This window comes from Salvia splendens, chromosome 15, assembly GCF_004379255.2.
Source record: "Salvia splendens isolate huo1 chromosome 15, SspV2, whole genome shotgun sequence".
Lineage (NCBI taxonomy): Eukaryota > Viridiplantae > Streptophyta > Magnoliopsida > Lamiales > Lamiaceae > Salvia > Salvia splendens.
In genome coordinates, this window is record NC_056046.1 from 5,429,994 (window position 1) to 5,445,523 (window position 15,530).

General features: G+C 36.7%; 2 protein-coding genes and 1 pseudogene across 2 annotated transcripts; 2 read left to right on the top strand and 1 right to left on the bottom strand.

Annotated features, from left to right (window-relative positions):
* Positions 1-181: 181 nt before the first annotated feature.
* LOC121766381 (protein VTE6, chloroplastic-like) lies at positions 182-2,588 on the top strand. The gene is made up of 5 exons (XM_042162672.1): positions 182-557; positions 935-1,188; positions 1,351-1,474; positions 2,110-2,214; positions 2,314-2,588. The coding sequence occupies exons 1-5, from the start codon at positions 318-320 to the stop codon at positions 2,407-2,409; spliced, it is 819 nt and encodes a 272-aa protein (XP_042018606.1). The 5' UTR covers positions 182-317; the 3' UTR covers positions 2,410-2,588.
* A 77-nt stretch (positions 2,589-2,665) lies between these two features.
* On the bottom strand, positions 2,666-7,954 carry LOC121766380 (annotated as a pseudogene).
* Positions 7,955-13,208: 5,254 nt separating this feature from the next.
* LOC121766567 (E3 ubiquitin-protein ligase RNF185-like) lies at positions 13,209-14,677 on the top strand. Its single transcript, XM_042162836.1, has 2 exons — positions 13,209-13,366; positions 13,855-14,677. Exon 2 carries the CDS (start codon positions 13,881-13,883, stop codon positions 14,526-14,528), a length of 648 nt encoding a protein of 215 aa, XP_042018770.1. The 5' UTR covers positions 13,209-13,366; positions 13,855-13,880; the 3' UTR covers positions 14,529-14,677.
* The last annotated feature ends 853 nt before the right edge of the window (positions 14,678-15,530 follow it).

Consider the following 15,530-nt stretch of genomic DNA (forward strand, 5'->3'; position numbering starts at 1 on the left):
ACTTTTAATTTTACAATTTTTATGAAAATCAAAGCTCAATCTGTTATTATTTTCATTTATTTGAAATTATGGAGGAAAAGAACAAATGGAGATTTGATTTTTGCGAAAATTGTAAAATTAAAAGTGCCAATAATAATTTTTAATGTATAAATAAAAAATTAAACGCCACCTTCTTCGACGAAGCACGCAAGCTTTAAAGATGGCGACTTTACTCTTTCCTTTCCTTCTTCAAAGTCCACCTATTTTCCCTCAATTCTCGATCCTCGATTAAAAACCCCTCTTTTCCTCCCCTCAATTTAAACCCCAGCGACATAATCATGCCCGCGGCATCCTCCGATTCTCATCTGCTTCATCACGTTATTCGATCGATCCATTCGTCTCCCCCCACGTGGCAATCCTCATTTCTCAGCAACCTCTTCATCTTCCTTCTGGGCTCCCCGCTTCTCGTCTCCGGCCTCTCGCTCTCCGGCATTGCCGCCGCCTTCTTCCTCGGCACTCTCACATGGCGCGCTTTCGGCTCTTCCGGTTTCCTCCTCGTCGCCACTTACTACCTCCTTGTGAGCTCTTCTATTTTGTTATTAATTCATGTTTATGCCGCCTCAATTCAAGTTTCAATAGAGAAAGAGCAAAATCCTTTGCTTTTCGATTGTGTTCTTCATGTTTGGATTGATCATATTTGTGCATCTATTGTGTTTGATTGATTGTCTGATGCAGATTTGAGGAGTTTTTTTACACTTTGTAGTGTCTGAAAGTGTGAATTTGATGGTATGGGGGAATGAATTAGGGCACAGCAGCAACAAAATTGAAGTTGGCGCAAGTGAATTGTTGATCATATTTGTGTTTGATTGATTGTCTGATGACAGAATTGAAGAGTTTTTTTTACTCTTTGTAATGTATGGAAGTGTGAATTTGATGGTATGGGGAAATGAATTAGGGCACAGCAGCAACAAAATTGAAGTTGGCGCAGAAGGAGGCGCACGGGGTTGCTGAGAAGAGGAGAGGAAGGAGGGGGCCGAGTAGTGTCATTGGATCAAGCGCTGCCGGCTGTGTCTGTGCTCTTCTCTCCATCTATGGATTCGGGGGAGGGGCGTTTGCTCGTCTCTGGGAGCTTGGCTTTGTCGCCAGTTTCTGCACTAAACTCAGTGACACTGTTTCGAGTGAGATAGGGAAAGCTTATGCCAAAACGACGTGAGTTCTTGTGCTCAAGTGAAAACTGTTGCAGTTTATGTTAAAAGATGAGCTGAGCATAATAATCCGACTCATACCTGAATCTGATATATGTATTGTGATTCCTCTCATTCCTAGATGGTAGTAACCTTTTGTGCACTTGTCAATTGCCTTTTATTGCAGTTATTTGGTGACGACGTTTAAGACAGTCCCCAGGGGGACAGAAGGTGCCATTAGCATTGAGGGAACTGTTGCTGGGCTTTGTGCTTCAATTTTTCTTGCTTCTGTTGGTTTTATGATGGCTGAGGTAAAATTTATGCTCTCCATCTCTTTTTCTCAAAGCATTTTGAACGATGGGTAACATATTATGTAGTTAGGTAAGAGTTGAGCAAGCTAATGAGAACTTTTAATGGTTTTCTTTCCATGAAGGCTAGTTTATGTCTGTCTCGTGTTTTTCTCTAACCTTATACTTGTTTCGTATTGCTGATAATTACTTAAACTTGAGCTTAATAGGGGAAATTGGGACTGGATTAATCCAAATAAGGTACGCAGAGATTGCTATAGTTACCTGTTTTCCTCATACAATGGCCATAGGTACCTAATTAGCTCATTCTGGTATGCGCATCCCATTTTTAGAATCATAGATCTTCATACGAAGATAGGAGAATGAAAAGGAGTCTGGGATAAGGAAAATGGGAAAGAAAGGAGGCGACCGTGAGTGTGTCTTGAGAAACAACAAGAGAAGGAAGGAAGATCGCGATTCATTTTATTTTGTGCTTTTGATTTGTAACAATCCATTTGTCTGACTTAAATAGAAATGCCTTTAATTGAATTTTGGTTCCAAAGGATGGGTTTTTTTGTTACTTAATAGGCATACACAGTTATGTCCACCCTTATAATGTTTTCTTCGACTGCAACTGATAAAGAATCGCGTCTTAACAGATAAATGTGACCGAATGCATCATATGCGTCATTGCTTCCCAGATTGCTAATGTAGGAGAGAGTATAATTGGTGCTTCACTTCAAGAGAAAGAAGGGTTTAAATGGGTTAGTCACCATACTTATCTTCACCCTTTTCAGCAGTCTTTCACTTATATTGTGTTATAGCCTAGGTTCCAATTCACCCGTTTGTCGTTCCTTGCTCAGCTCAACAATGACGTGGCCAACATCATCAACATATCACTGGGCAGCAGCTTGGCCGTCCTTATGCAGCAACAAGTGCTCCGGAATCGAACTTCATAACACGATTCATCTCGATGCTAGCCATCCAATCGAGCTCTCCACTCTTAGGAAATGGTTTTAATGCACTGTGAGGTTCTTACGTTACATGTTAAAAATGTAGTCCTCTGACATAGAGCATAGCATAACTATATTCTTTTATTACCTTTATACACATCTTATACAGAAATTTACCACAGTAAGTCTCTTAATAATCTGATTTATCATCTCCACCACAACAATAGCATAGAGATTACTATTTTGCAGAAACAAATTCAAGTTTACTGCTTAGGATTATCTTTTATTATACACATTAAAATTCAGTCGATGTAATATTCAAGTTACAAGATTGTATCATCGCAGTCGCCACTTTCACCGGTTGCGACAAAGTGAAGAGAATTTTACATACAACATATGTAGCTAATCAACCAACAACTGAACCTCACAAACAAACAAAGCAAACATGACGAAGATGAGACTCGCGTAAGACCATCTATCCTATTCCTAAAGAGCTGGGGTATCCCAGGGCAGCTATGTGGTACGAGACCATGAACGACGTATAGTTCATCAATAATGTCTCATCCGCTTTGAATTGGTAGCATGTGAATGATCCTGATGGTTACGGAGATTCTGTAAGGGCGGGGAACTTATGTCGGGCACAAACACAGCAGAGTCAGGCTGATTCTGGAAACTTTTCGGCCAGTAAAGCCCGGATGCTGTGGGCGGAGAAGTGATCTGTGGCACTGCCCAATATGTTTCCGGTACATGACCCATGCAATCATCGCATTCTAACTCACCGTCAGCAGCTAGTAGAATTTGGGAGCCATCTGAACTTCCAAGCTTTCCACTGTCTGCCTAGTGAAATACGTTCAAATTGTATATAGGTCAGCCAGTGAACAAGTTGATCATGATGCAGCATCTATAAGCAAATTTGAAGCTCATGGAATACAAATATTGTCAGCGAAATCTTTTGAACGACTAGCAGCTTTCAAGAATTGCGAAGAGCAAGATATAAGCAATGTCATAAGGTGTACAAAAATGGTTAGCATGCATGTATAAAATCACTCTACGTCTATATCCTGAACAACAATCCATGAAAACTGAAGATATGAGGCATTACATGACATACCTTAGATGAGTCATTATCCATGAAATTGTAGCTCTGAGTGAAATCACCATATCCGAGAAATTCATCAAACTGCCACTGTGAAATACTTCCTGTTGAGGAACCTCCGGAGAAGGGCGGCTCTGAAAAATCACCACATCCGCTAGCTTGAACAGGCATGCTTTTACCATATTGAGCAGTTGATGATGCCGGGGTGGCTTTTTTGGAAGAGAATGAGATTCTGGTTCTAATATTTTATCAGCCATATTGGTCTTTCCTAGAAATGGTTCAGCACGACCTTCAGTAGCCTCAAGGCCTACTTTAACTCCTGTGAGTAAAAACCTTTGATGCCCTGATACTAAGGAATTTGCAGTGTGTATAGCAACATCACATTTTCTGCAGAGTAGGGCTCGATCCTCTAAGCAAAAGAAATAGCCAACAGTTTCCTGCATAGTAAAGCATTATAAGAAAACTGCTCTTACATGGACATAAAAACAGGTTGGGGTGGGTGGGGGGGGGGGGGTTGAGTAAAATTTACTTTCTTTAAGCTTACAGAAGATACTGTTACTACCATAGTATGATACTAATAAATAGTTAAAGTGGAGAGCTAGTAAAGTAAGAGAGAGAATAATGTAGACAAGACTCATCTCTACATTATTCTCTCTCCACTTTAACAAACTATTTATTAATATGATTTTTTCAAAACTGAGTGCAAAAAAGAAACGACTCAACTACCTTGGGACAGAGGGAGTACTAATAATCAAGATTAGGTTTTGGTAGCAAAGACAACTAATGGACATCAATAAGACAATGGGACTGAGTTGAATCTAAAGCAATTCCATTATTCCAATATATCACAATAAAGAGCAGATCACATAAACCTATTTCCCTCTCTCAAACATACTTATGACCGAAGCAGGTACAGTGAGAGGAACAATAATTTGGAATATGGATTTAAAGAGCCAACTGTATGGGAGCAAGAAGGCATGAATCAATTTCTAGCTCTTAAACATAGTAACCAACTTCGCACAGATATTAGCCAACAGCATGGGAGAGTGATTTGGCAAACTATTGGAAATTGGACTTTTTTATTAGCACAATTTTAAGAACACCCCTATTAGAAATAGAAACAATAGATACGGGGGGTGTACAATAAGCAGGATATCAGTCTTAGACTGACCAGACCATCAGTCGTGTTTGGGCATTACATGCCTTAAGGCCATCCGCAATGGCGCCTAGCGCACCGCCTAGCCGAGCGCCGGCGCTAGGCGGTCCGCTAGGCGGTCCATTGCAACCGCCCAGCGGATTTCGGAATTAAAAACCGCCGAGCGCTCGGCGGTTTCACGGCGCTAGGCGGTGCGCTGGGCGATCCGCTCGGCGCTATTGCAGCGCTCCGGATCGCCGAGCGCATCGCCCAACAGATTTTTTAATTTTTTTTATTTAATATTTTTTATGAAACTCATTCTTGGTTGTTTCTCTTTTATAGAGACATCCGTGAATGGTTTATGTTCCACTTTCGATGTGGGACAAACTCATTCTTGGTTGTTTCTCTTTTATAGAGACATCCTTGAATGTTTTATGTTCCACTTTCGATGTGGGACAAACTCATTCTTGGTTGTTTCTCTTTTATAGAGACATCCTTGAATGTTTTATGTTCCACTTTTGATGTGGGACAAACTCATTCTTGGTTGTTTCTCTGTTATAGAGACATCCTTGAATGTTTTATGTTCCACTTTCGATGTGAGACAAACTCATTCTTGGTTGTTTCTCTTTTATAGAGACATCCTTGAATGTTTTATGTTCCACTTTCGATGTGGGACAAACTCATTCTTGGTTGTTTCTCTTTTATAGAGACATCCTTGAATGTTTTATGTTCCACTTTTGATGTGGGACAAACTCATTAATGAGGATGTTATAATGTTATTTTAATTTTAATTAATGTACTTTATAAAATTTTAATATTATTATTGAATTTTCCCGTATGTGTGTGGTAAATTTAATTCCGTATTTTATGTGATTGTTAATTATTTGTTTTATATAATTTTGAGTGATGTGGCTAGGCTATGGCTAGACTATGGCTGGGCTATTTGCTTGTTTGATGATGTGGCAGAAGGATTTTAGTGTTGATGATGTGGCAGGAGGAGTTTGTGGCTAGGCTATTGCTGGGCTATTCCTATTGTGGATGGCCTAAGAGGCAAGAAATTCATCTTCTGGATAATTTTACTTCATTTCCCATTCTCAAACAAACAACGTTTTATTTTCTTTAACACTTTCCTGTCTTTAACTCCATCTATCCACTAGACCTGTTGTGCATGAAAAGAATGGCACAAAGGGACACAGTTTTTAGGCATGGAGAAGATCCACAAGCTGATAAGATAACGAGAAAATAAACAGTAGAATTCTGGAATCACACGAGTCACTGGACAATTGGAATAGCGATAAAAATAACTAACTTAATAGATATTTCACCAACTCAGTGAAAAGCAAATTGTCGGCGAAAGCAGTTGTGTGACAAAAGAGAAACAGAGAAACGAAATCAAAGGGGGTAAGAGAACACTTGAACTTGAACAAACAGGTGGATCAAACAGACTAGTTATCCTTGACCTCTAATATGCATCTAATCACATGGTCGGCAGCGCCTTGATCTTAACAAAAGGGGCTATGGCCAACGATTTTGTTGCTTGGGTCACTATAGAGTATAGCAAAACAATAAATTACTTTCAAAATGAATTTGAAGCCAAGAAAGCTAACATTTAAGGCATAAAATGAAAGAGAGATGGAGATGGAGATGGAGATGGAGTTCATCTGCAGAATAGGCAGGCTGGAGAAGCAATATTGGAACTCTGCCATTTTTATTTCATTAAGAAACTAGATGTTCAATATAATGCATTGATAGCTTATTCCATGATACTGCAGATGCAAAATCGACAACTATCAGTTGTTTTATGAGAAAAATAAATTACTATTGTACTTCTATAACCAACTAGGCTATACTTCCATGCTACCCTATGAAGTCCAGTAAACCAAGGTTATTTAAAAATGGCTTATGGCACAACTACAATCTCTCTTTTTTATTCTTTCCTTCATGATTCAAAAATAATGGAGACAATGAGAAAACTATGAACAAGGATCTGAAGAGAGTTTTCAACTAGCTCATATGGAGAGGCCCCGGATGAGAGACCGGAAACCATCTGGAACTTACCTATATCGTACGTACAGCAGAGCGCTAGTTATTTTGGATTGAGAATATGATGGCATATGTGATTGTATGATAGGGAGAGGTGGTGACAAACTGACAGTGACATCCTAGTGTAGAATGATTATGATCCTCATCCTTAATTTTCTTGAAAATGGATAACAAGTTTCATCAATACCTCTCTATAACCACAGTAGGCTGCAGCTACATGATATATGCTTCAGGAATTCTAATAAAGAGACAAAGAAAACCCTTTTAACTGGTTGAAGTCTAATGAGATATGTCATGCTCCGATAAAGATTGAAGACATAAGCAACTATGAAATATCTAATAAAGAGACAAAGAAAACCCAACCACAGAGACAGCCGAACAGCCTGCAGAGCACCACTAAGCGCACTCAGAGCCTAAGCGGCTAGCATACTCGATCTCAGAGCGACAAACTGAGCTAAGACATTCTGATATTCAGATACGTGTTTCAGACCGAGGAGCAGGCACAGTTACTAATAGATGCCGAGATATTACGTTCCTAGTACTTCCTTCACAAGAAGTTCATCAATCAATCAAAACAATCATAGATCCCAATCCAGTCTTGGCCCCAAAATACGAATTCTTGTTTCCTTTTCAATTTCCTCCTTTCTCCATCTCTTTTGACCCGATATTCGAGTTGAGTAATAAGATAATCTAAATCATACACCCCACAACAATAAAACATCAATAAAAAACAAAAAAAACAAGCCCTCAGCTTCACACAATTAAGAGTAATTTTGAATCCCTCGATTTCCACAGTATATTTTATCGATAGTAAAACACATAAAATTAACATTATTTATCCCATTCTACACTTTCCAGAAATGGAATAAGAGATACAATAAGGTAATCTAAATAAACAATTATCAAATCGCACATGCTAATTTTGTATTAATATTTGAATAATGCGAGATTTGAATATTAGTTTAACCTAGCTCCAACAAAATTTGACTCACCAACTCAGCTAAAAATGATTTTGCGAGAGAGAGAGGGGGGAAATGATCGAACCTGGCAAATATCGCACTTTGGCATCTGCGAAGAGGCAGTGGAGAGCGGGACCCTCTGGTGTTTCCCGGCGAGCTTATTGGCGGCGTGGACCTTCTGATCACAGGGCCAGCAGAGGGCGGCCTCGTCGGCGCAGCAGAGGACGCTGGCCTCCGCCGCTTCACAGACGTTGCACTGAATCTTCATGTGAATTTGTGTGTGTGAAAGAGGGAGAAGATACTTTCAATACAGAGAAATATTATTTTATTGACATTCTTTGTAGATAATTATCGGATAATTCTGGGTTTTTTATAATAGTGTACATGTTAAATTTATTAAAATACTTAACTTCAAATAAAATTAGTTTATCTAGCTAATTTTCTTGTCCACCAGTATTTTATAGTACAAAACTTTAACTAATTGTACTCAACCACTAAGTCATAATAATAAATACATACATATAAAATTTAAATAATAAAGGTGATGTAAATTATGGAGGATTCATGGTGACAACTTACCAAGTTCCAATACTAAAAGAATATAAAGAATACAATAAAGGAGAGTATTTGAGTTAGGAATCTTACTATCTTTGGACCATTTGCAATGGGAAATGAAGACAGCCCATTGACAAAATTTATCGGTTAATTAATCTTAACTGGATTATCTATTTAGCAAACTTAATCTAGAAGACACATATTTATACCAATTGAAAGATCAATTAAATGCAACCATAATAAAATAGAATTAATATTCCATCCGTTGCATAATAGTAGAGTTATTTTATCATTTTGGTACGTTCCATAATAGTGAAGATTGTGCAATCATTTTCATTTTAAGTAAAAGTCAACACATTTCATCTCACTTACTTTTTCCCTCTCTCTTACTTTATGCTCTTTCTTTTTATTCTCTCATATTTTTATCTTTTTATTTATACTTAGACGAAAAAAATGTCTCCACTACTATGAAACGGAAGGAGTAGATTCTAACAAGAAAAAAGATAGAAACTGTAAACAGAATCTAAGTATTAATATTTCATCAAAATAGGATCTAAAGAAAAAATATGTGTTTATACTAAGAGCATCAGCAATGGTGCTTTCCGTGAGGAGCTGTTCCGTGTTGTTGGGACGGCATGTCATCGGAACACTATTGCAAGCGTTCCGCTGCAACGACCATTCCTTCACAAAGAACTTCACTCGGTCTGGCGGAACGACGCACCCATCCCAAGTGGCGCGATGTGAGTGGGCGGTGACCCCTCCTTTCCCGTGAGTAGATGTAGTTTGCACCGCTAGAATTTATTTATTTTGTAAAAAATAAAAAATTTGAAAAAATAGGTTAAAATATTTAAAAATTCTCACTTTCCCTAATATTATCGTTTTTCATTTTTCTAATTTTTTTTTAATCCCCATAAAATCATCTACGAATACCCAATTCATCACCCAATTTTTTCGTACCAAAAATATATCTCTCACTCATTTTTCTCTCTGAGACTATCCTCATCCGTGACCAAAAAAATTCGTTTTCTCTCTAAGACTATAGAAGTGTGTTTTAGAGTAAGACGCGTGTAACTTATGCGTCGAATCACCGACGCATTAAAAAAATGTTTTATTATTAACGACGCATGCGTGTTATGCGTTTTCCCAAGCGACGCATATGACTCATGCGTCTCTCAATGAAATAAAATCAACATCAAGCGCTGTTCAGAACAGAACGTGCAAGTGAATGAAGAAAAAGAAGCAGCGGCGATTCCAGGTGATTTTTCGACTACTCCAGGCGATTGTGGTCATTTTCTTCAATATTTTGGTATTACTTCCTCAAACACGTTGTTTATTGCATATTTTGTGTAGGTTTTCCCCAATTTTGTAAGCTAGGGTTTATGTGAAAAATTGTTTAATTTTTTTTATCTAAATAGTGTCTAATTTTTTGTGCAAAATTATGCTAAGTGTTTGTGAGTTTGTATTGGGGTGGGAAAATAGTTCAACTTCCACACTTGGCATAGGTTATGATCCACCTCGTGCAAGAGATGGTATTCTATTTGATTCATGTGTTTCATATTTGGAATTAGTTGCAAGGATATGTGTTTCAATGAAAATTGATATGAACCAACACACGATTGAATTATCATGGAGGATTGCCTAAACTTTGGTTCAGGGCATAGTTATATATGTACAAGGCAGTGGCGGACGCAGAAATATTTATCGATAGGGGCTGGAATTTCCAAATTTATTTTAAAGTGTATATTTGAGTAATATAGATAATTTGTAGGGGCTTTTACACTATAATTTATACTAAATTTGAATAAATTTTAAAAAAAATAATAGAAAAAGTATAAAAAAATATTCATTGAGGGCTTAAACCCTCCCAACTATACTTGGGTCCGCCCATGGTACAGGGATTCACAGTGATCAAAGCGTGATGTATATGTTTAACGAAGCTCATATTCTACTGGTCATATTGAATTAAATGTTGAATGTGCACATGTGAGAATTTCAGAAAGGCCACTTATTGTTGATTCTGGTGTAGTTAATTGTGGTATTGTGTTGTCTGACGAGTTGAACATATGAGTGTTGATTGTGGTATTACTGAGCGAGCTGATGTTGCAGTTGTCGTTGATGTTGGAATGAATAATCAAGTAAATGTGATAGATGATGATGATATTCCCAACGTCACAAATGGCGGATCCAGGAATAAAAAATCGTGGGGTCGAACCGAACAAGATTATAAACATATATTTTAATAAATATTTATAAACAAAATACATAAAATATAAATACCACAATCTTATGCTATGCGAGATAGTTAGCTTCTTCGAGTACCCATTTTTTGAAAATGGCTCAAAATCATTTCATTGGGAATAGTTGCAAAACCTCTGATGGAAATGCCTGAGGTGCTCAGTAAAACGCCCGGTATGGGGTTTTTGGTGCCGTTTTCGTCCGTTTCCACCTGTTATGACTACAAAACTCGACAAACTCATCAAACACTAAAATAGGGATACTGGATAGAAACTCTAGTAGTGTGCAAAAAAAAATAAAAATGCACTTTCAAACATCCAACATACTTGCTAAACTACGAGTTTATCAACTTCTTCTCACTATAAACCATCAGTCTATCATTCAACCAGTCATCTCCATGTTATTTCACAGCTCTGACTTCACAAATTTCGTTGCAGAAAACACTCTTTCAACAGATTTTGTCGCTACAAGTAAAAGTAAGACCGATTTTATCAATCGATAAACCAATTTGAAATCTTATCTTTCATCGTTTCAACCATCTTTTTTGATAGAGTTCCCAAATCTTTAACATCTGAGAAACGCGTATCAGTTGTTACATCACTCACGAAACTTCCAAGTTTTTTGAGTTAACAAGTTAAGCTCCATGGATGAAAAGTCTTCCGGATAAAGAGCATCAAGATGAACAAATTTATCGACATTGAAATTGGAGAAATGATTTCTTGGATCAAGGCATGCCATACATTCGAGTAAGTATGTGCTGGACTTAGAAAAAACGATTCCTCATTTCTTGACTAATTAAGTCAACAACCTGATTGTTAAAAAATTAAATTTAGGAGTTAATGTCAAAATTTAAATAAATAAGAATTTTAGTTATCAAAAATACCCGATAAAAAATTTCAACACGATAATAATGATAGTTTGTAATACTTTTTCTATCATTCTTCATGTGAATACGTCTTGGAACAATGTCATCCATTATAGGAACATCAATTTCATTTGTTCGGCAAAATGCTTCCACTTCTTGCAAGAAATCATTCCATCATAGATTCTCGAATGCTTGCAAGTCCTCTTTCACAGTCACTATCAACTTTAGGCAAGTGGAATATTGCCTTTTGACTGATAGTGTTTATTTCTAGAAAGAATAGAAAAATTAGGACTGGGAGACAGAAGGATATCGTCCGTTGACACCGTTGATTGGATAGCAAATTATGAAGTTTCGGACTCCATCGTGGTCTGTAATTGATTACAATAAGAATAGTGAGAAGACAAATCAAATGTTAACACCTGAACTATAAACATTTTTCTGATAGGGTTTATTCTAGAAAATTGAATGATGAACTTGGATGTACAATTCCAATTCGAAAGTAGTATTTATAATTTAAAAAAAGTATTAAGATTATTCATAATCTTTTCACATTCTTCTTCCTAAATCTTTTCATTTTCCACAACCTAATTATTTTCTTCGCTAATGCAGTATTTATTTCAACGTAACCTAAGAATTAATGCATGTGGTTAATTAGAATTAAATAGTGCTAATTATGCTATGTCAACTAAGTATTTCCTCTAAATTTGTTATTGGATACATAATGCTTATTATATGTTAATTAGTATAATGGATTAAATATTATTAATACAATTCTAAGAGTTATAAATATAATTATAGGATTGTGATCAAATGTAAACTCTAAATATTGTACAAACTCCAAACTATGATCTCGACCGTTAGAAAATATCAACATATGATAAAATAATAACAACAAAAAATGTCAACACAATGTCAACTGTTGATTTGTGTTGAAATTGTGTTGATATTGTATTGACATTGTGTTGACATCAAAATCTTGAAATTTTACACTGTGTTGAAATTGTGTTGATACTGTGTTGAAAAGTTTGGAGTTTGTACAATATATGAGTTTGCATTTTATCACTACCCATTAATTATATTTACATCCCTCGTATAAAATAATTATTTAAAAGCGCAAAAAACTCACGTTTTATATATGTATAGATAGATAATAATGCTACAAAATTAGCCTTTGGATTTGGTCATTTGGCAGCCCGGCCCCTAAAATTTCAAAGCCCATAATAATATCACGAGACTAGAGTATGCTGAAGCGCGCAGGTTTTTGAACATGTTGCAGCCCAACCCGTAAAATTTCAAAGTCCATCAACTTACTAATAGCAATCCAAACATTCCACATATTTAAATTTTAGTTCTACAAGTATACATATTCGATTTACATAGTAGTAGTAACATTTTGGAATCACATAATCCAAATATATTAAATCATTTTGGATTTACACATCCAAAAATATTATTCTCTCTGTATCCGAAATGTATAAACATTTAGTTCGACACGAGTTTTAATACTATATACTACACTGGTAAAGTAAGAGAAAGATAAAGTGTATTGTAAGTTGTAACCGTGTAAGTGCTAGTTAAAAATGAGCTCCACATCATTAGTAGTGTAGTGTAACACAATGGTATAAGTTCTAAATAAAATTATGTGTAGTGATAATGTATTGTTAGTAGTGTAGTGTAGCACAATGGTATAAGTTCTAAATAAAATGATGTGTAGTGATAATGTATTGTTTACTTATTATAAACTTAAAAATTTAATATTTTTCAGGGACGGAGGGAGTAAATCATTTTGAATTTACACACTAATATCATTTTGAATTTACATAATTCCCACAAAATTAAATCACGGATTGTATTTACATAATACCCACAAAATTCAATCACTCTTTTCTTATCCTTAAAAAAAACAAGAGAATGTACTGAATAAAAATAGCAACCATCACTGTGAAAGGAAACAAATGTCGCTCAACAGAATAAGCTGGAATTTTCTGGAATTAAAATACCTATGCATTTTTAAACACTTCTCTTAATAATCGTTCATCATTTTGATTCTTCGCTATATTCATCACTTCACAGAGGTGAGCTTTTGCCTTCAACTTTACCGTTTTCTTCTTTCCATTCCTTTTCTGTTGTTTGTATGCCTTTTGTTTTTCAATTACTGTTGGTGATATTGAATTCAAGCTTACAGCTATCAATTCAGATATTGATTTCATATCTGTATAGAGAGGATGCATTGTATTGGAATATCGAATTAGAATTAGGGTTTTTAATAGTCTAACATCGAACCAAATGTGTATCTGTAAACCGTAGTGTCAAATGTCACCAAGAGTTACAAGCGCAACAATTCGTTGAAGGATGAATTTTGATTGCACATATGTTAACCGAGTCTTGTGATATCGGAATAGCTTTTTCTTAATGTAGCTTACAATATTTGACAATTTTGATGCCGTTTCAATCAGATTTGGAATATGTGTTTCTATGCTTAGTGGATCTACATGCTTTAGCGTAGATTGATTAGCAGCAGTCTGAGTTTGTAATCAAGATTAATTTTGTGCACTTTTGGTAGCATTTGGATTTAGGTGGGCTGCACAGATGGCAGAGGCTCATCATCCGACTACCAGTGCACCGGAAAACTCATTTCCCTCAGGGGGCGATGGGAATGGAGCTGCTGGTTTTGAATGTAACATTTGTTTCGATTTAGCACAGGATCCGGTGATAACACTCTGTGGGCATCTATATTGCTGGCCATGCCTTTATAGATGGCTAAAAGGTCACTCTCAGTCCCATGGATGCCCTGTTTGCAAGGCCCTGATAGACGATGAGAAGGTGATTCCTCTTTACGGCCGAGGGAAGACCCCAGTTGATCCAAGATCAAAACCTGTGCCAGGCATCGAAATCCCTAATAGACCACCAGGGCAGAGACCTGAACCAGCACGATTTTTAGATAATAATCTCGCTAGTCTTATTCTGGGACTCATGGGAGGATTTATACCAGTTGCAATGTCTGCTGGTTTTGGAGGGCTTGTATTCCCTCTTTTCAGTGTTCAGCTTCAAGGGTTCCCAAGTGCAAACGATCATGGTGGATCATCAGGGTATAATTATGGATATGCTGGTTCGTTCCATGATAGTGAAGGCCAAGTGAATCAAGACACTAGTCAAGCTTCTCAGGCAGATGATGAGAATCTGAAGAAGATTCTTCTTGTAGTCCTCTTGGTATTGTTTGCTTTTTTGACATTGTAAAAGACTAGTCTGCCCAACCATTGTGTAGAAGAATTTGAAAATACCCAGTGCCAGTTCTTTGTCATGGGGTCCTTGGAGTGTGCATGCTTGATATTTGTATACACTGTAAATTTATATGAAATTCAAATGAATTGCTATTTGAAATGAAAGATTTGGTTTTATATATTATGCTACCCTTTAGCAAAATGTATGTTATTCGTTGTGACGGAATGTAACTGGCTGCTGCTATTTATCAGGGTATTATGATGTACCAAATTGGTTGTAGCTGATGAAAGCATGGGAGATTACAAATATGAGTCTTCATAATTTACATTTAGATTAGTTTATACTAGTGCTGGCGTCTGATTCTGGACTTGCTATAGTCAATACTAACAGCCCTGTCCTGTTTCAGCTAATGTTCGAAGATATACGGTTGTTCTGAGCCCGAGTTTATGAGTATATTATGTGGTGAATGCAGCTATCCAGTAGATGCCTCTAGTTAAAGTGATCCTCGTGTTCCATCTGAATGCTTTGGCACTTCGGTTTTTACCACATTCTGTCTATGTCCATACCAAATATGGAATGAAGGCTAACAAGGCATTTCCTTCTGCCCTCCTGGCTGCTGGTACCTGTATAGTACTAGTAAATTTTTGGTGCCATTTATTCGTTCCTTCTACCAATTTGATAATGTTGATTTTGGCCATGGAATAACAGCTTCACATCTGCGTAGCTGCCATCCTAGTTAACTTTTCTAGTACTAACAAATTCTCAGGGAAGTAGGGGGGGCGAAAGCTGTTTTACTCTTTTTGCGCTTTTTTTTTCAAGATCATACATTGCTCATCTCTCATTTCTCTGTCCTTGCAGTAATGATGCTTAGATAATTCAATTCTCAAGTTCTCAACAATTATGAGCCTTAACGTAGTCCAAATGAAGTTCACAACTGTGAAAGGTATCAGTATGTACATTGTTCCACACTTCTGCTGCTTTTGATTTCAAATAACAAAGGATTCTTTGCTATGGCCT